The sequence below is a fragment of the Monopterus albus genome, unplaced genomic scaffold (assembly GCF_001952655.1).
Source record: "Monopterus albus unplaced genomic scaffold, M_albus_1.0 scaffold86.1, whole genome shotgun sequence".
In the NCBI taxonomy this organism is placed as follows: domain Eukaryota; kingdom Metazoa; phylum Chordata; class Actinopteri; order Synbranchiformes; family Synbranchidae; genus Monopterus; species Monopterus albus.
Window position 1 is genome coordinate 44534 of NW_018127966.1, and position 19912 is coordinate 64445.

Consider the following 19912-nt stretch of genomic DNA (forward strand, 5'->3'; position numbering starts at 1 on the left):
AGAGATAGGGTGAGGAGCTCGGTCACCCGGGAGGAGCTCAGAGTAGAACTGCTGCTCCTCCACATCGAGAGGAGCCAGCTGAGGTGGCTCGGGCATCTGTTTCGGATGCCTCCTGGACGCCTTCCTAGGGAGGTGTTCCGGGCATGTCCCACCGGGAGGAGGCCCCGGGGAAGACCCAGGACACGCTGGAGGGACTATGTCTCTCCGCTGGCCTGGGAACGCCTTGGCATTCCCCCGGAGGAGCTGGAGGAAGTGTCTGGAGAGAGGGAAGTCTGGGCATCTTTGCTTAGACTGCTGCCCCCGCGACTCAGTCCCAGATAAGCGGAAGAAAATGGATGGATGGATGGATGGATATTTTCTCAAGAACTCACACATGGGAGATTAGTGTAGTTTCAATGGTAGTTTAATTTTAACATTCAACATAAGTATCAATTATCATCACTCACATATTCATGTTTTTAAACCTAGAACTTGGAAAATGGAAATTACTGACTTTACAGTTATTTTTATTGTCAATAGCTAATAAGTGAGGTGTTTTATACTGTTCACAATGAAGAACTAAACCTTTAAGAAAAGAGGTGATGAACAGGGCAGTGAGAAGCGGGAAACAGATTAAGGTTGAGTTGACAGAAATATGGGTGTGAAGCCAAAGAATCACAACAACAAAAAAAGGGGGAGAGATGATGAAAATGAATGGAAGCAATAATTGTAAGAGGCATCATGGACAAAGATGTGAAAAAAGATAGAGAAAAGAAGGGAGGGGAAGAAAAATGTTGAAGAAAAGGAAGTGACATGAACAATCAGGAAGGAGGAGGAGGGGGTGTGAAAAATGTGACATTGATAGACATGAATAACACTGATGTCTCCAATCCAGATTAGCAGAAATATAATTAACTGTAAAAGTATGACAACACTTTGCACCCTTTGTAAACAAAGCAACATTATATAAAGTAAACAATACAGTAGTAGTTACATTATAGTCTTTCACTATGCTTTTAATTGTGTTAGTCATTTATGGGCAGTTAAAAACTGTACTGCTGTCCATGTTTTCTTCAGCTGTGTTGTGGCACCTTGGTCCAGATCAGATTCTTTCATGTGACCAAGTTACAGAAGCATCTTAATGTGGAGGTTTGCTGTCATCAGACTGGAGCACTCTGTCTTTTGGTCAGTAAATCCAAGCCACTTATTAAACTTGTACCCCATACTGCCATTGTTGAGGTTCACCTCATCTTAAACTTCAAGGTGTCTGTTTTTGATGGACAGTACATGCTCCATGGAAATATTCATTTTACCATAGCACCTTACAGTACATAGTCCACCAAATAATCAAGCCTACATTATGCAATGTTATCATATAACACACTGATGCATGATTCACTAACACTGTAAGAGGGAAAAACAAGAAACGGGCTCTTGCTGATGCTGCAGTTTGACACTGAACATTGCATACCAAATGGACTATGGCATGATTAAGTCTTCTCTTGTTCTGGCCAAATTAATTTGTTTTAATTGCTTTGGGATATTAACACATGCCCACATGATTGGAATAAAGGAATATTTAAAGAACAACCCCATGCAATGTTTACAGGTACAGTATCACCTGCCATGTGACAACTTAATGCCTGTAACCAGTCGAAATGGTCAATCATTCAGTAGCAGTCGTTGACAATACTGCAGCATCATATCTGAATCTCAAAATAGGTACACCAAGGCACTTTAATTTGTATAAATCAACAATTTCAGTCAATCATTTTTGACACACTTATCCATTAAAGGCAAATACTGTTGACTTTGGCATTACGTTTCCCTGCTCAGTCAGAAGGGGGTTGGGGATAATTACAGGTGCAGCAGACCTCTGACCACAACTGACTACACCCTGCACTGATGCACAGTTGAAATGTTCAACCAGAGTGAAACACTGCTTTTCAGCCTAACAAATAAATGACTCTTTAAAAGAACCTTTTTATTATGTGACTAGGAGGTTTGATTAAAACAGCTTCCTGTCACACGACTTCTTGTGATTTTCAAAACCATTTTAAATTTCAGCATCTTATAGACAGACTCAGCATGATGCTGAGTTTACAGCATGATTTCACTATTGTTGATTTGAATGGGAAACCCCGACTTATAGGGGAATATTAATGAACAGCAAATGTCTTTCAGATTTTCAAACCCTGCTTGGCTCCAAGTCTTGTGTGCAACAGCAAATTACAGAATAACAGACCATTAGAACAAACTGTTAAATCATCTCTGTGGAAAGCGTCTTTATGTTTTCTCACGGAACTCAGGAATGAGGATGATGTCCCTTATATAGTGAAGCAGGTTAGCTAGGCACACACAGTTCCCTTTTAGAGAGAAGGCAACAACCGACTGCTACCTTTTCTTTTTTGTGGATTCAACAGAGCTCCTTTCTCTCAGCCCAAACCTCTCAGTGTCCAAAGCCTCCCATACATCAGCGCTCACATTAACATCATGCAAATACACTCAGAAAATATCAAATTCATTGGGTTAGGGTAAATATTTATATAGATTTATACATACATATAAATTCATATACTTTTAAGGAATGTTAATCTATTTTGCGTTGTACTTCTTACAAGGTACAAAATAACACTTTCATACTATGTAACACATTATATAATCAACATATTAAAAAACTCATCAGTCCTTCTATCATCTTTTAGAAAAAATTCATAATAAAAATAAGTTCTGTTTTTTCTCACTTATATCTTACAATATATTTTCTCTCTGTCAACAAACACGCACACGTCCTGCTTTTACTTTTTGTATGTGGTTTCTCTTGGCATCAGTCAAACTGATGTGGAGGGAAAAAAAAAATCACTTAATGATGATGCTCCTTAACTTGGAAACATCTCAGAGCAACAGCTTCGTTGACATGTGGAATTCACAAATGGTGGTGGTGGGTGTTGCAAAACAAATGAGCAAACTGGTGCTGTTACAACTGGCACTTGGAGCAGCCGCATTCCAGAGCAGTTTCCATCTCTTCAGAGTACGAGGTGCCATCGGTGCAACGGAAAAGCACCTTCCTCCTTCTGCTCTTAGTGACACCGCAGCAAACACCGGAGGGCGCTGCGGCCTGGCAGGATCTGGAACAATCCATGTGGGGAATTTTGCTGGTGGATGTACATGTTCTCATTGCCTGGTGGTGCTTCAGCTGCTCCCTCACCATCTCTCCTTGACATGTAAGCCCTGGACATGGATGAAGGAGAGACAAAAGTTGAATGTCAAATCAGGACATAGAGTATTTCACTGCTTTCCGTGTTTTCTTATTAAAGTTTTTCCATCTTACCTGCGTCACAGGTAGGTCCGGTGTACCCTGGCTGACAGTGGCAGACCGGCTCTCCTCGCTCTGAGATGCGACACTGCCCGTGTCCGCAGTGGTGCCCCCTGCAGGCCCGAGGCTCCTGCCGTCGATCGCAGTACTGACCGTGGTAGCCTTCATTACACTGGCAGCTGTAGGACTGACCTTTGAGCACACACAGACCATGAACACATCTGGAACCAGAAGGAACAGAAGGGAAGACATGTCAGAGGAGAGTATGTGGCTTCACAAATAGTTTCTTTAAAACTGGCACACCCACATGATTTGGAAATCAAATCAGAAATATCATTAACAGATCACAATACATTTTTCCTGTTGGTGACTGACCAGGGATATTCAACCAGAGGCAACCGCACGACTATGTGGATAATCAAATATTCTGAACTCAGCTATCACAGCTGATCATTTGAGTGCAGGTATTTAGAGCTTCCAGTGATAATGTTAAGTTGTTTTCATATTAACCTATCAAAGATAAAATGTTTAGTGTACAAATAGTCAGGAAATAAAGGAAAATTACAACTTAGTACCCAAGATGACGCCTTCAAATTTCTTTTTTTTTTTTTTTAGAAACAACAGTTTAAGCCCAAGTTATTCATTTTACAATATGAAAAAATCAGTAAAGTGTTTGAAAAAATATAACCATTAAATAAAATTAACCTAATGAACTTTGTGCAGTTAAATGAACTAATCATCTAATAATAACCGTTCAAGAGCCACCATTATGAAAAGCAGCACAACCACAGTTTTTAAATCAACGCAAACATTGAAAAATCTTAAAAACCTCTTCATTGCTGTGTAAATGTGCTACTATAGCAGCAGTAGTTTAAGTATAAACAATAAGTTGACATCTTCCTAAACATCTAAATCCATATGCTGCCCAGTCTCCATTTTCTCTGCCTACCTGCTGTTCTGACAGGGATTTGGTGCCGTCATCTGGTCACATAGGGTCCCGCTGCGTCCGGGAGGACAGTCACATGTTACTCCTGTCTCTCCTCCCTCCCTACATGCACCCTGTGCGCACACACCACAGGAATGGCACCCTGCAAGAATACCCTGGTGACAGAACCAAAAAGCAAGAAAATACTGTCAATGGAAACCAATTCCAAGGGCCTTGTAACATTAACAAATAAGAAAAGAAGGACAGTAACTTAGCAAACATTTTAATGTTGCATGAAAGGTCCAGTGTAAATATAAGGCCTACATGAAGTTATAAGAACATATGTTCTTTTCTACAGCCGCTATCAGCAGGTTGTTGCTGTAGAAACATTTTGTAGGGCTGCTTCAAAGTGCAGTGCTTGTTTGGAGTGATTTGCTTGAATATAAAAATAGTTGATCTAAAGCCCCAAAAGCTGCATCACTGTCATAATGTTGCATGATTTTGCACCATCATTTATTTCCAGTGTATTTGAATTTCCTGGATGTCTGCTCTGTCTTGTGAAGCCAAACTTTCTTTGCTAATATCTCAATAGCTTAACTTATAGCTGAAATGATTAAGACAAGTTATAACACTGATAGTTATACATTTGTCAAAACAGATTCAGAGGTTGCTGTATGTGTTGTAGTGTTTTCTTACATTACAATTTTTACATAATTCTGCCGCTACAGTCAATTCAGTAAACATAATTTTTGTCAAAAGTCAACCTTCCCCCCATGTAATTACCTTGCCCTCAACCTCTTGTGGCCGTTCTCTTCCTGCAGCTCTGTAACTCAGGTCTTGGGGCTCCCCATTGATTCGGACATTGTGAATGCAACCATTAAAAGCCTGAGGGGAACGATCAGGGCTGGGACGTAGACCTGAGGCCACTACCTGAGATGGTATGCCTGGGAAATGCAAAATAAGGAAGGGACACATGGAAAAAGAAGGATGACAAATTAGAGAAGATGGATGTGATCAAATGAAAGAATGGGAAGAAAATGAAGGAGCCAGATAAAAAGAAGAGGATGACTTGAATAATACGTTTCACTCAACTGATTCTTATAACAAAATACAATGTTCCACCACGACTATGACATAACTCACTGTTGCACAACAACAACACTGGCATTCATTGTGGACAGCAAAGTAAGAATTTTACTGTAAACACATTTCCTTACTGTGCACATGACAATAGACAATAAACACTTTGACTTGACATTATTTCTTTCTAATACTTGAGAGAAAAATAAAAATCTGTTTTCAACTGTTCTCAAGGGCATGTTGTAAACAGTTTCCCATCTCCTCACCACATCCCTTGCTGGGATTTAGCGTGTGAATGTATTTGTATGTTGTGGGTTACTGTATTTGTATGTACCCATGCATGGCAAACCTATGATCACAACCACAAAAAGGCAGCACAGGGCAGGCAAGAGTAACATCTGTATGTTCAGTATATGTGTCTACAACTGCATATCTTCAAACATATACTTCAGTGTGTGTGTGTGTGTGTGTGTGTGTGTCCTGTACCTCCTATGTAAAGTTGGGTGCTGTGGTCAAGGAAGGGCTGGCGTGCTAGCTTGCCCAGGCTCTTGGGAGCACCATTATCCACGACCAGGTTCAGTGAACGGTTCTGAATCAACAGCTCGACCGTGTGGAAAAGCCCATCATTCACCGACTCCACGCTTTTACAAACACACACAGACACACACACAAAAAAAGAAGGAGAGATTTTCAGTGTGGTTTCTATTATAATACATTACTGTTAAACTCCACACAAGACAGGAGAATTAGTAAGGAATTAAATATGATAGAGAAAATTAGAAACAGACACAAAGCAGACTCAGAACATTTTCAAGTTATACATGTTTTTGTCTTTGTTTTGCTGTTTTTGCAAATGGACCAAACTAAATGAAAAAGAAATGAGTGGAATCTGTGTTGAAACGTTATTCTCAAACATAAAGCAGACTGGTCACATCTTCAGTGTATTGTCTTTTGGAAGAGATTAAAAAGTGGCCTTGATCTAGGCCATGGTTTCCTAATATGAGGATTGGGGCTTAGAATGGGCCGTGTAGTGCACAGGCATGGTTATTGTGTAGGGCTTGCGCCTTGGGGTGAGAAAAAAAACATCCAACTTAATGGCCAGACTCACACAGTTTAGACCACTGTATTAAAGAAAGAAGCTTTGTTACTAGAGTTCTGATATTTTTGGAAGAAATAAAGGTTCCCACTGAAGAGAAGCTTGCAATGAACCGGGACTGTGACCTTTTGCACCACATTTGACCCTGCAAAGAAAGTGTGTGTGTGTGTGTGTTTGTCTATAACAAAATGTGTCTGAGATTCCCTACTAAGTGGTTTGTGCTGGAGTGGAGACAGACAGCTATAGAGACAGTGGTTTGGCACAGCCGAAAGTGGGAGAGAGAGCGAGAATGAGAGACAAAGTGGGAAAGAGGTGGATGGCGGGGTGGTAAAGTTGACCATGCCTCCATTCACCCAAACTCTTCCTTCCCCGAACCTGGAGAAAACAAGCAGAGCATCGAAAACACAAAAGAACAAGTGAAGCCACTCTTCCCGTTGGTGGTCTGTTCCAGACTACCATGACTAAACATCAAGACAATACATCTCTTTGTCTGCTGCTTCTCATTGGCCAACTAGCTAAGGAGCCTTGATTTGGGTTTGATCGGCAGATGTTTATAGAACATAAAGATTACAGTAATGTTACATTAACAGCCAGTGGAGCAGGGATGTGAGTTCTGGAGCTGGGCCAGCTGACCTTCATAGAAAACTCTGACCATAGAAATGTGAAAAACAGAGAAAGCAGATGCAATAACATTAGAAAAAGAGGAAACAGTAGGAAATAATCATGAGCAAAGAGATGGAGCAAAAGATTAAGATAGTAAAAACATAAAATGATGGATACTGACTAGAAGAAATGAAAGAGAAAACAATGAGGTCAAGTGAATAGGAAGAACTTAATAAGAAATTAAGATTAAAAACAAACAAAAAAAATCACATTAGTTATGAAGTACACCTGTGCACATGACGCTGTTCTGGTTTTGTACTGGTGGGTCTGTACTTTTTACAACATAAAAAACAAATGACAAGCTACTTAAAAAAAAATCAATGCATTGTTATTAAGTGCTGATTTAAAGTTTAAAGAATTACTGTATGAACTGAAAATGTAAATCTGAAATTTGGATTAATGCGTCGATAGAGCAGATGACTAACAAAAGCATTTATTCAATCAACAATGACAAGAAAAAAAAAAGCATTTAGCTGGTGGTTTCTACAATGAGTGCTACAAATTCACTGTAGACCCAACACAGACACATACACGGTTTCCATTAGGAGTCATGTAATTTAATAATGCTCTCAAACAGGCCTACTGCAACCAAGCAAAATAATGGTCTGCTAGCCTGAAATATTAGTTCGCTACCTCACCACCATTTTTTACTTTGTATTTTCACTCTTGTTTCCTCTTTCTTTTTTACTGCACACATTTCATTTCCTTCTCTTATTTTGTCTTCCGTCTTCCCTATCCTTATGTTCTTCCTCCTAATCAGTTTCTATCCTCTCTTTTCTTTTTTCTCTGCTCCTCAAACACACACACACACACACACACACACACAAACACACAAAATGCTATTCAGTAGTCATTTCTAGTCCTTGAGCTCTTCTAAAGCTTCTCCAGTTTCATCCAAGAAGCTCTTCATCCTTCCACTTTTAAATTTGTTCAAGTGTCTGGAGAGTTAAATCAAACAGGCGTTTCACACATGAAGATATTGTCAAATTGATTTTTTCACACACACTTCAGGGGACAGTGCACTGACTTACATTCATTTCCTGGAGACTTACCCTAACCTCTACTTGCCTAACATCTAACCCTAATACCTAACCTTAAACCAAGTCAGCACTCTAAAATATACCAATTTATATTTTGGGGACTTGCTTTTGGTCCCCATAAGAACATCAAGTCCTCACAATGTGACTGTGTATGCAGATTTGCATCCCCACAACTTTAGTAATACCAGGCCATACACACACATTGTAAGCGCTGAACCTGCTGTGAGACCAAAGCTCCTCTGGGTGGCAGCATATGACAATTGGTCCGTGTGTCCAAGTCTGAGCAGCTGTCAGCCTTACATGCAAGTGTGTGTAAGTGTGTGTGTGCTTGATGTTCAAGAATATCAAACTTCATCAGTGTTCTTACAAGTAGATCCAGAACCAGACTGAGATATGTGTGTATGCATGTTTGTGTGTCAAATCAAAAACAAAAAATACAATTAATTTCCTCTTTCTTGATGCACATATACGTATGTGTGTGTGTGTTTGTGTGCATAGGTAAGTGTGTGTTTTGGGTTCTTCGACGTCAGCTATGTTGGCCCTGTGTATTAGTAAAAAGCAGCTCATTGTGGAATCCAATAAAAACAAACACGGGGCTGTGGCCGATTTCAGCGGCCTCTCTCTTACTTTCATTGTGTTCATCCAAACCCACAAGGGACGTCAATTTCCTGTCAGTCCCAAATCAAACACACAGCGAATGAGCACATACACACACAAATAAACCTTACTAAGAAAAAACATCCTAAAACCAAAAACGGTCTTTTTGTCTTATAACTGAATCAAATACAAACCAAGAAGTAATTATAGGTCATTGGCTTTATCTTAAACTGAAAAAAATATTTGGATTAGAAACAACTGCGCAGATCGACTTTCACTGTTAAATCTACTGTCATCATTTACTTAGAATGTTTCTAAACCACATTTGCAGTGGATTGTACGTGCATGTATGAATGTCTATGATAGTGAACCTTGTTTTTTGTTACTATATGCTGTATGTGTTTATGCCAGTGTGGGTTTGGCTTTATGCACGATATATGTGTACATGTATTGGCAGCATTAAAACACAGTATATGTCAGCCCATTAATATCTGTATGCTTAAGTCAGTTTTGTATGTATAGGGCTGGGGGGTATGCACCGACTTGTGAGGGTTAAGGTTACGGTTAGGGGCTAGGGAATACATTACTGCCAGTGAGTTTCCTCACAACTATAATAGGACCTACACTGTGTATGCGTGTGTGTATTTAGGAGCCCAATCTAATTAAAATGATCTTTAGCAGACAGGCATCCAAGTCCCATATTGCTGTAGTAACCTCAATTAGTCACTGCTGAGATGGCAGCTATTGAATTGTGAGCTCCTTCACTGTTTTCTTTCGCTCTTTTTTCATCTTTCATTAAAGCAGGTCGGCCAGTTCAGATGAAATTTGTACTTCTCAGGAGTGGATTCACAGTGTTTTGATGTAGGGTTTCAGGAATGAGTGCTTGTTGTTTCAGGCCGATAAAGGTTCAGTATTAGAATGTCTGAATTGCCTCTGAGCGTTTAAACCTATAATGTTCAAGGACTGTCTGTCTCTTTTAACCACAGCCCTGTGGTTTTTTAACAGCCAGATTCAGGTCAGACCTTCAGTCAGTTGCTTTATTCATCTGAATCCCTGCACAAAATCAATTTGCAAAACCTGTACCCAAACACATGAATGTGGGCTGGACATAGTACAGTATGAGGCACACCTTTACAATGTAATGAGATACAATGATCCCTGCAAAAACACTGAAACTTGTAGTTAGTTTTTCCCCAACATTATTTTGGACAGGAGGGTGTAACTCATGTAGAGATTCACAATATCACTCATCCATCTCAGCCAACAAGGGATCTGTGCTGGTTAGTATGAATCCTCACTGACTTCCCATCTGCAAACACTCCAGTTGCACTCAACAGAAATACAGCAGCTAAGAGCTGAACCCTCTGGAGGGAAAGTGTTTGACAAGCTTTTTATAACCTATAAAAATAATGGTTGGTCTGATTTTCATCGATGGTGGTGAGTGTTAGGTTTGTGGTGACATATTTTGTTTAGTCATTACTTCCTTATTTCTGCCTTATTTCCTGCTTAATGGCACAACTGGCACACAAATAATGTACAAGTGATATTAACCTTTAATATTCACTATGACTCACTGTTTAATTTACACATAAAGTCACAAAATGATGACTATAGTGAAACACCAAAGGGCCACGATGCTGTTGGCAGGCACAGCAGAGCATCTAGTTCTTAAATCATCTCTTCCTCTCTCTGTTTTTTCCAGTGACCTCCCTGCTTCCCTTTCCATCTCCTTTTGCCCAGCCATTCATCATTATCCCTCCTTACCCTACTTCTGCCTTTTCTTTGTCTACTTGCAGTATCCAGCCATCCATCCATTACTTCCACTACACCTGCCTTTCTTTATCATCGGTTTCTCCTTTCGTGTACCCATACATTGCTGCATCCCTTCGTCTGTCTTTTGCTGATGAATAACAGTAGATGTGCTTCCTTTGACCTGACGGGAGATTACTGTGGCATTTAGCAAAGGGCAGCACATTAATACACAACAAACACACTGCCTTTTCTTGCTCTTTCTCCCACACACGCACACGTTCATTTAACATTGGGCATGCATAATCACTTTCATCTGTTGCTAATGGGGGCACAGTGAAAGACTTGTACACCTTCTCCTATTTCTCTTGCTGTCACCCTCTTGCCTGCCTCTTCTTTCTACCTACAAATCTAAAGCTCCTCCACTTCTACACATCTCTTGTATGTTTTTCATTTTCAGTCTCATTCCCTCTGCTTCTCCCCTGCATCTTTATGACCATCCTGCTGAGATCCATCCTCCTGTTTTGCATTCCTCTATCTCTTCACCCCCCCCGTTTCCCCTCTCTCGTTTCTAATCCAATTTCTCAGACTTATTGTGGGCTGTACCTCCTGTCCAGGTGTCATCTGGGCAGGGGTGTTTGTGTCTCTTGGTGTGTGCCCATAAGTCCTTCAATATCCCTCAAGGATGCATACAGCATGTTTAGGTGAGTAACACTGTGTAGACATAACTTTTTACCCTAACCTTTCAAATATAAGTCTCCTACACACAATGAAATCTATATGTGAAAACCACATTTTAACTGTTACAAATGAGGTGACTCATTAATTTACCATTTTACGAGCTATAATTTTACATTAGTGGGCATTCCTCCGATGTTGACTGCTAGATTTCATCTTGTTGTCCAAAACTGAAATAAACATAATACCCTTCCTGACTGTCTGGTTTCTACGCAGATTAACCAACCCAGGGGTTGCTCAGAAACTCCGCAGAGACTGGCACGTCCCCGGCCTTGTTGTACCACTGCAGTAACTGTATGGTTAAGGTGCTGTGCTCAAAGTGTGGTAGTTAAGTCATTTTGCAGACTATCAGTTGAATGGTGGCAGGGAGTTCTGCTGTGGGTGCCTAACCATGTGGTTTGTGTCAGTTTACAACGTATTTGCAAATTAGGGCAGATAAGATTTGCAGTGCTCAGACTCATTCAATCAAACAAGGCACATAGAAAGCAGTACATAGAAGCTTGTGGTATAATGAGCCCCTGGTTTGGAGCTGGGCCTCATCTCCCTCCAGACCAGTAATGCTAACCATAACAGAGACAGTGTGTACTTAGTGCTCAGCAGTTTACTCAGAAATGATTTGATTCTGCGGATTTCTGCTCCTTTTTCTCCGTATCAACCTTTAGTATTTCTCCGCCTCTTTGTCATTCATGTGGACTTTTCTGTTGCTCACGCTGCCCCTGATCCTCTCGTCTCTAGGTCTTCCAGTTTAACAGTTTCTGTGTCATTTAATATCCCTTTTCCACACTACTGAACATTTTCTTTGTCTGTCTGACTTCATCTGTCGCTCTTTCATGTGTTGTTTCTCCTTTCTCAGTTTTTTTTTTTTTTTTTTGCACTCTATCAGTCTGTTGTCTACTTCGCAGGCGTGGCCCATGTCAAGTTAACAAGTCCAGACAAGGATCATTTCCTGACTCACTTTGTGGTTGACTTTACCCCTGTGCTCTTACCCCTCTTTCACTCCACCCCTGTCCCCTCCATCACTCCTCTCTCATCTGTCCTGCCATTCAGCTGTGTCTCCTAATTTTTCCTCTGGTGGGCAGCCTTTTCTACCCAGTTACTATTTTATTATACGGTCTGTTATTTTATTCATGCCTTCCGTTCAGCATCAGTCCATCCATCTGCCTTTCTGGCTGTCTCTCTCTCTACTGCATGTATGTCTCTCAGGCAATCAGTCTGTCATTCTACGGATCCATATGTCCCTCTGCTTGTCCTTTTCTCTCTCCTCCTCAGCCCAAGTCTCCACCCCTCCCCATCTGTGCCAGCGACTAATTAGATTCACCTCATTGTTTCTGTTGTTTCATTTTAAGCCTTCTTTCATTTCCAAGCATCCCTTCTTCGTGTCAGTCTCTTGCCTTTCACCATGTCTCATATTGTGAACGCCAGCACATATTCTGCTTAAGGTCATGTTTGGGATAATTCGGGGATTTCTACACAGCTACCCACCCAGATTACAAAACCGGCCTCATTCATGAGAAGAGACACATTATCACCACAGAAATGGGAAGTGCACAGACTGCAGAAATCTATATCAAAGTAGAAAAATTCAACAAGGTAGCAAGTTGTTTTTATGGCCAATAAGATGGTCTTTCTACCCAGATGACCTCTTGGCAGACATCTCCTTCATGGCATCATAGTCTCAACAACTCCATGGCTGCAGCTCTACAGATGACCCTGAACTATGGCTTCCATAGCAGGGGGTGTGGGAAAAAATGAATATATATAGTTCAATATGGAATCATAATATTATTATAATTGTTTGTAAGCATCACTTTATCAAAGGTCACTGAAGACAGCATACAAAGTGCACACGCACTAGTACAATGTGACACTATAGTAAACAGCCTCTACATACGGAGGTTGATGCACTCAGTTTAACTTTTAAAATCTGACTATGCTGTATCAAGTGTGGAAGAGGGTCACTTTCCATAAGTACATTTAACAAGTATCCCAAGAAACACTGCTGAATACTGTATGTTTATGAAACTACAACACAAGCAGTGTCACCGTAAAGGCAAAACCTAAACATTGTGAATGCTGACACCATGTTCATACAAAGCAGCTGTCACTGAAACTGGGACAAACTGCACTATTGTCCTGTCCTACTAAAGCCACATGGCACAAACCGACTGCAGAGTCGACACAGACCGCCCACTTGCAGCCCAACATTTATAACCTAGTGGACTACATGTGTGGACCATACGTACTGACAAACATGTGAACGCATTTGTGTATGCAGACACCAACTGTAGTATAAACAGAACCACATGGATGTCGGCCACATGGCTGTTAACAAGTTAACATCTTACATTAAACTATTACCAGCAAGCCCTGATAATTTGTCCCCTGAATTTCATATGTGAAGTAAACTGGATTAACATGCATCAGTTATAATTTAGGTTCCTGTCCCACATGTATTCACTGCAAACATGCACATCTACAATATACTACAGAATAAGCCAAATTCAAATGGACAAATTTAAAATATTGGCACATTTTACTGTGATTGCTTGATTGCTTAAAGTTCTTAAAGTATGCATGCAAAAATCCTGAAGGTTTAAATGCATTATGACTGAAATATGTGAAGCAGAAACAGTCTTGCCTTTGACATAGTAAAGTGTGCCTTTAATTTTTTTCTCCCACAGCTACAGTAATTGCAGGATTTGAAGCATGATGTAATGTCCTAATCCTAAAGTCAAATTTGTTCTGAGCAGACTGCATATTATCATCAGAAACTGTGAGGGTACCAGTATCCCGTTCTTCTCCTGTGACCCTGTCTCTCTCCACAGAGACAATAGCACACAGCACAGCCAAAACCACAAAGCCAGATGTAGATGTCTCATATAGAAAGAAAAATGGGGAGAGAATGAAAAAGCAATAAACTCTCTCCCTCATTTTCCTCTCTGCTTTATCTTCTCTTATTTCTTTATCACTACCTTCTCCGCTGCCTTCCTGCACTCATCATTTGTTCAGTTACTGTACACTAACATCTGACTACTGTGATCATTTAAAAGTGGTAAAAACATTTTCAGTATTTATATAAGACTGTTAAATTCCTTTTCATACCATGGTATAAGTTCCCTAAGAAAGAAACCTTGGACAAGATAATTGGTATCGTCTGTCTTGCCTCTGTGTTGTGGGCGCTCATGTTTTTCAATATTATGCCCAAACCTCCATAAAAACTGCCTGTTTCCTGTTGCAGTTAATATTGTTGCTTTTACAGGTTGAAGAGATTTTTGCTTCTCGCCACGCTGGTCTATTGAAGCAATTTTTCCATCAGATTTAAACTCCTTCCATTATCTAACTTTAACTGTATTTAGACTTGCAGGGCAGTGTCCTCTCCCTGCCTTGTGCAATAATAAACCTACCTACTTACCTTCTCACGTTTTTGAAACAAAGGACAAATAGAATCAGTATATGATGCTTAATTCCACCGTGTCTAGCCTCTTTCTACACTTCTACAAAGACTAGACTGGTGGCCAATCATCTTGCCTATTATTTTTGATTATAGGTTTTTATTTCAATAACAATGAGCAGTTTGTGTTGTTTAATGAAGGTGATCCGTGTTTAGCATACTGTGCACTGTTGGCTGTGCCTGTGTTGCAAAGCAAAAATACCCAAGACAATGTGGTATTGAACCTTGTATCATATATCCGTCTCCTTTCTTACTTTCTACTACAGACAGTGTGGACAGAGCAGACAGAATCAATAGGAGCCAATCAGCACCAGACAAAGATGGACACCCCCCCATGTTGACTGCAACCTAAAGTTGATCAGTCCTCTCTTTCTTCTCTTTATTTCTTCTATTCTTTTTATCTTTTCTTTTTGTCATAACCCCCTGCTTCTCCTCTGTGCCTCCTATGATCACCCTTTTAGTCAGTTCTGTGGCAAAGACAGAGGGAGTCGATAAGACATCACTTTGGGGTGTTTCCATACAGGCTGGAACACACTGTACATCTATAGCACACACTGTTTTTATTGCTCAAACTGTTTTCAGTTCTGTTGTTATGACTAAATTATACCAAAAACAATGAGGATTGTTGACTGAAGTTTGGTTTTAAGTTAACTGGCTTGTATCAAAGCTTACAATAATAATTTAGGTAGCTTGTCACTGTTTATACTACAACTCCTTACACAGGGTATGTTATATAGGTCAGCCTCACAAAAGTCCTGGCATCATGATACAGGATGTGTATTTAACCTGGCTGGGTTTTGACTTACAGTGTAATTTTTCTTTCTCAAAACTATATTTTGCTTCTTTCTTTTTAAAAACACTTTATTTATGACTTTAATTTTTCAAGCAGTTCTTGCAACAGTGGGTGCTTCATCCTTTGGCTTGTGTAATACCTACTGTATACATTATCCTGAAAAGGCCGGGCCCTACTCACACTCCAAGAAAGATGACTATGTCTTGTAGAATTTATTTTTCATTTTGCTTTTTTTTAATCATTCAGTGGTTATATCAGAACCTTTCTAACAGTAGCACTGACAGCACTTCTACCCTGCATTGGAAGCAAGGGTGTTTGTCACACCTCTACTTAAGAAGCAGTGTTCCTTCTTGTTTTAGGAAGATGCACTAAGCTGAATATTGGAAAAGTGGGAAAAGGTTTTCGCTGTGTCTTTGGTGATTATGCTGATGAATTATTGAATTTTGAATTTGTGTCTTGTACCTTTTCTAATGTTAGGTTTGATGTTTTGATGTGTTGTGAAGATGTTGGATATTTATGTTTTCTTTGCTTTGTAGTGCAACGTGTCGTATAAAAACCCCAAATGGTGACCACTGAAACCATTATCATGTTACTTTCCTCCATTACCATTGCTGTTTTCATAGCTTACAATGGAACAACCATTCTTATAAAACTGTTAATATAATTTATGTTATAACATCCATAGGAAAACAGTGAACATGAATGAAGGCTTTTGTTTTCATTCTTTGAAGAGTTACCTACAGAGACTTTTATTATGTTTCTCTCAGGGACAAACAATCTAATCAGGATTGTAAAGGAATTTCTCTAAATTCATGTTTCTTTATAGAGTGAAATGCTTAGATCTGTTTATGTGTGTTGAGGGAGGGGGGCTGTGGGGGGGGGGAAGACTACACTGGCCGACTTGTGTACACCTACTCAACAGCCTTTAACGTGCTGTTTATATACTCAACAGCCTTTAAAGTGCTGTTTATAAAAACCTTGGCTCTTTGGAACCTTTAGCTGTTGTATGCTTTTTGTATTCTTAACTACCCCTGCACCACCTTGAACCTCTGTAACATCTTGTAAATGCTATAGGTTCATTCACTGGATTAAAGTAAGTGATTTGAAAGATATGTCTGTATGTGAATGAATGGTTTTTGCTTTCTGTGAACGAATGACATGTAAACCATATCAAACGCTTTTTGTGCTATTTGATTTTGTTTGTGTGCTTAAACTACCTTGTATATTTGTATCATCGGAGTTGAGTGCATAATATAAATCTAATTCAACTGAAGTGAATAAATGCAGCTCTTCTAAGTCAATGTAAACTGAAGTGTTCATACTATATATACAGAGAGGTGACAAATTAAAGGAAAACCATAAATAAATAAGTGGTCTCTTCCAGGATGATAATGTCATAATGTGAGTATGAAAATGATGTGAATCATATTCATTGACCTTCACAGTCACCAGTTCTCAACCTAATTTAACACCCATGAGAGATTCTGGACCAACATGTCCGACAGCGTCTCCACCACCATAATCAAAAATCAAAAACACTACATGAGGGAATGTCTTTTAGAAGAAAGGTGTTCATCTTCCACTAGAGTTCAGAGACTTGTAGAATCAATGCCAAGGTGCATTGAAGCTGTTCTGGTGACACATGATGGCCCAACATCTTACTGAGACATTATATGTAGTTTTTCCATTTAATTTGCACCAATCTATGAGTTAACAATGGATGTGTGAGATTTTTTTTACCTTTAAAGTTCTTAAACCATGTTTATATCTAACCTTCAGAATCATATACTGAGTGGATGGATCTGGCAAATCATAATTTGATGTAGATGCTAAGAAAGTGAGAGTACATTTTCTCTGTGTGTCCTACCTATACACAGTGGTAGGCGGGTAGTTGGCGATGTCATAGATGAGTCGTATGTGTCCCTGGTACAGCTCCAGAGCCAGAGGGTCGTGGTCCTCCTTATACAACAAAATACCGTTGTCTTTATCTGTAGCCACCTGGAGAGACAAACACATTTTAAGATGGTTCTCTCTCTCTCACACACATTATATACTGCATGATGCGTCAACACCTTCCTTTTCGTATTACTGGTGTACTGTGTTCAGCTACAAGTAAACTGGTTGATTTAAAAACACAATACTTATAATAACCTTTCACTGGTTAATTTTTCCATTATAACGTTGTCAGCTTGCTTTTAAAAGTTTTACATCTTGGTGGCATGTTTTGAGTATTACTGTGTTCCCCATTATTTACAGCTGGCTGTCTTAGCATTATTGTAATCCCCAGAGCTTGCTGCTTTTTTTGCTCTCACATTGCTTCAACCTGGCGAAGCACCTACATAGATGGCACTGAATTAGATTATAGCTCATGAAGCCTGAAAATGTTATACTTTAGTTCCAAATCCTGGTAAATGAAAAAGTGATTTTTGATGGAAAATGGTATGTCACACATTCAAACTGTGAAAGAAAATGAGGAGAAAATTTAAATTCCACCACACACATCCTTAAACAAGGTCTTCTGCACCTTCCACCTGCACACACACTTGATATGTCACACTGTGTGCTCCGCTAAGCACTAACTAACTAGCGAGCGGAAATGGGGCCATGAGGCCAAGCACTTAACACTCTGGTTTCAATGGAGCATAGCCAAGTCAACACCTGCTAACAAGCTGACAGAGAAAAGAAGAGATGGAGGTACATCATGAAGAGATGTAGAGAACAAAACAGAGAGAGAGAAGGGGGATAGAAGGAGATGGCTGAAGAAAGAATGGGGATACAAATTGAAAGAAAAAAGAGAAAAAGTGTGAGAAAACATGGAGTAATTTATGAAGTGCTGTGGACCTTTCATTCTTCTTTTATTTTCTCTGCCTTGCCTCAGAACAGGGTCTCTTGGTAGAGTTTTAACAGCCTTGGCACTGACATTGAAAGCTCCTGACAGGAGTGCAGAAGCACACACATGCCCATGTGCTTACATGACTCCAAACAGGTGGTAAATATCAATTAGATTGCCTTCCCTTTTTTGTTTTTCTCTCATTTCCAAAAAGGGAAATGAGAGGAAAGAACATGTCTCTCTATAAGTATATAACTCTCAAGAGTTCAAAATGTGTAGTCTGTGTTTGTGTATGTGCACAGAACCCGTGTTCAGTGTGCCTTGGGAACAGAGGCCATAGCAGATGTTTGCTTTGCTTCGTCGGAACTAAGTCATGCAACTCTATAGGCTTGATTTGAGCAACTCACTGCTCTGTTTCAAGCAGCCTAAAAATGTTTTTCATGTAGTGCAGCAAAAGGGCTGACATGTTTAAAGTGCTTTTAATTTCCAAGTAATACAGGATATTTGGGCAATTTATACAAATGTTTAAAGTTTCTTTAAATACCTGCATGACTACTGGATTTCTACAACTTTAAACTCAGACTGTGGAGGCAGGGGTCAAAGGTCGACTGTACCTGTAATGAAATATGAGCAGTTGGACGGAGTTTTGTGCCCGGCAGCTCCACATATCCATCACGACCCAGGAAGTGAACGGTGGCCATCTTGTCACATTTGTTGCCGTAGAAACCGGGCATGCATCGGCAGATGGGCTCTCCAGTAACCACCAGGCACTGGGCGCCGTTCTGGCAGTCCGATTGGTCGCAGGGGCTGGTTTGCAGCAAAATCATTGGTGGAGGGTTCTCGCAGAACAGCCCACTGAGGGAGGAGCAGATTAAACAGTAGATAACCTGTTTATAGAGTCTTAATAGGGTGATTTGTTGCATCTGGATCCTCTGATTTAAGCAGTTTAGTATTTGTTCTATGATTTGCCTCATTACATTACATCCGTAGATGCACTGGTGAAGATGGAAAGTAACATTCTTGAAATATATGACAAACAGATTCTGTATATCTACTTGTTTTACCCTGAATCTTCTTGCAACAAACTCTGAAATCTTTTTCTCCTCTTTTTTACCCATTTCTTCATCTATCTATGAATTCTTCTTTCTGTCTTTTTCTTTCTGTCCCTTGTGATGAATTTGTTTCTCTCTTGCCAACAGTTTCCACTATAATTAACCACATGGAGCTGCATCTGCTGCACACACACACACACACTCACACTCACACAGTAGGTCCAAACAGTCAAGTGTCTGATTATGAAGTGCCATCTGTATCTCCTCCCGGTCTGGCCCAGCAGTGTGTGTGTACCGTAAGTGCATTCGTGTCTGTTCAAGTGATTTACTATCTTGATGATTTGTTTCCATGACTCTACCTGAAACCCTCTCTACAGACGCAGGTATAGCCGTTGACAGCGTCGACACACTCCGCTCCGTGTTGACACTTATTCTCCAGACAGTCATTATAGTCCTGCTCACAGTGTTGGCCCACATAACCTGGTAAACACTCGCACCTAGAGTGACATGGAAATATAAACAGGACCCGTGTAAATGGTGGCAGATATTTCGCTGTAGAAATAGGAGATCAGTTTCAGTCCTTTTCAACAGCCCATGCACTCA

General features: G+C 40.1%; 1 protein-coding gene across 1 annotated transcript in view; it reads right to left on the reverse strand.

Moving 5' to 3' along the window:
- Positions 1 to 442: 442 nt before the first annotated feature.
- The window catches only part of slit3 (slit homolog 3 (Drosophila)), a 241060-nt gene continuing 221590 nt past the window's right edge, over positions 443 to 19912 (reverse strand). The window contains exons 32-39 of the mRNA XM_020607480.1: positions 19669 to 19806; positions 18872 to 19112; positions 17295 to 17425; positions 5787 to 5941; positions 5004 to 5164; positions 4245 to 4396; positions 3311 to 3516; positions 443 to 3210 (exon numbers count right to left, since the gene is read on the reverse strand). Of these exons, the coding sequence (XP_020463136.1) occupies positions 2957 to 3210; positions 3311 to 3516; positions 4245 to 4396; positions 5004 to 5164; positions 5787 to 5941; positions 17295 to 17425; positions 18872 to 19112; positions 19669 to 19806 (1438 nt within the window). The 3' untranslated portion in view covers positions 443 to 2956. The remainder of the gene's footprint in view (positions 3211 to 3310; positions 3517 to 4244; positions 4397 to 5003; positions 5165 to 5786; positions 5942 to 17294; positions 17426 to 18871; positions 19113 to 19668; positions 19807 to 19912) is intronic.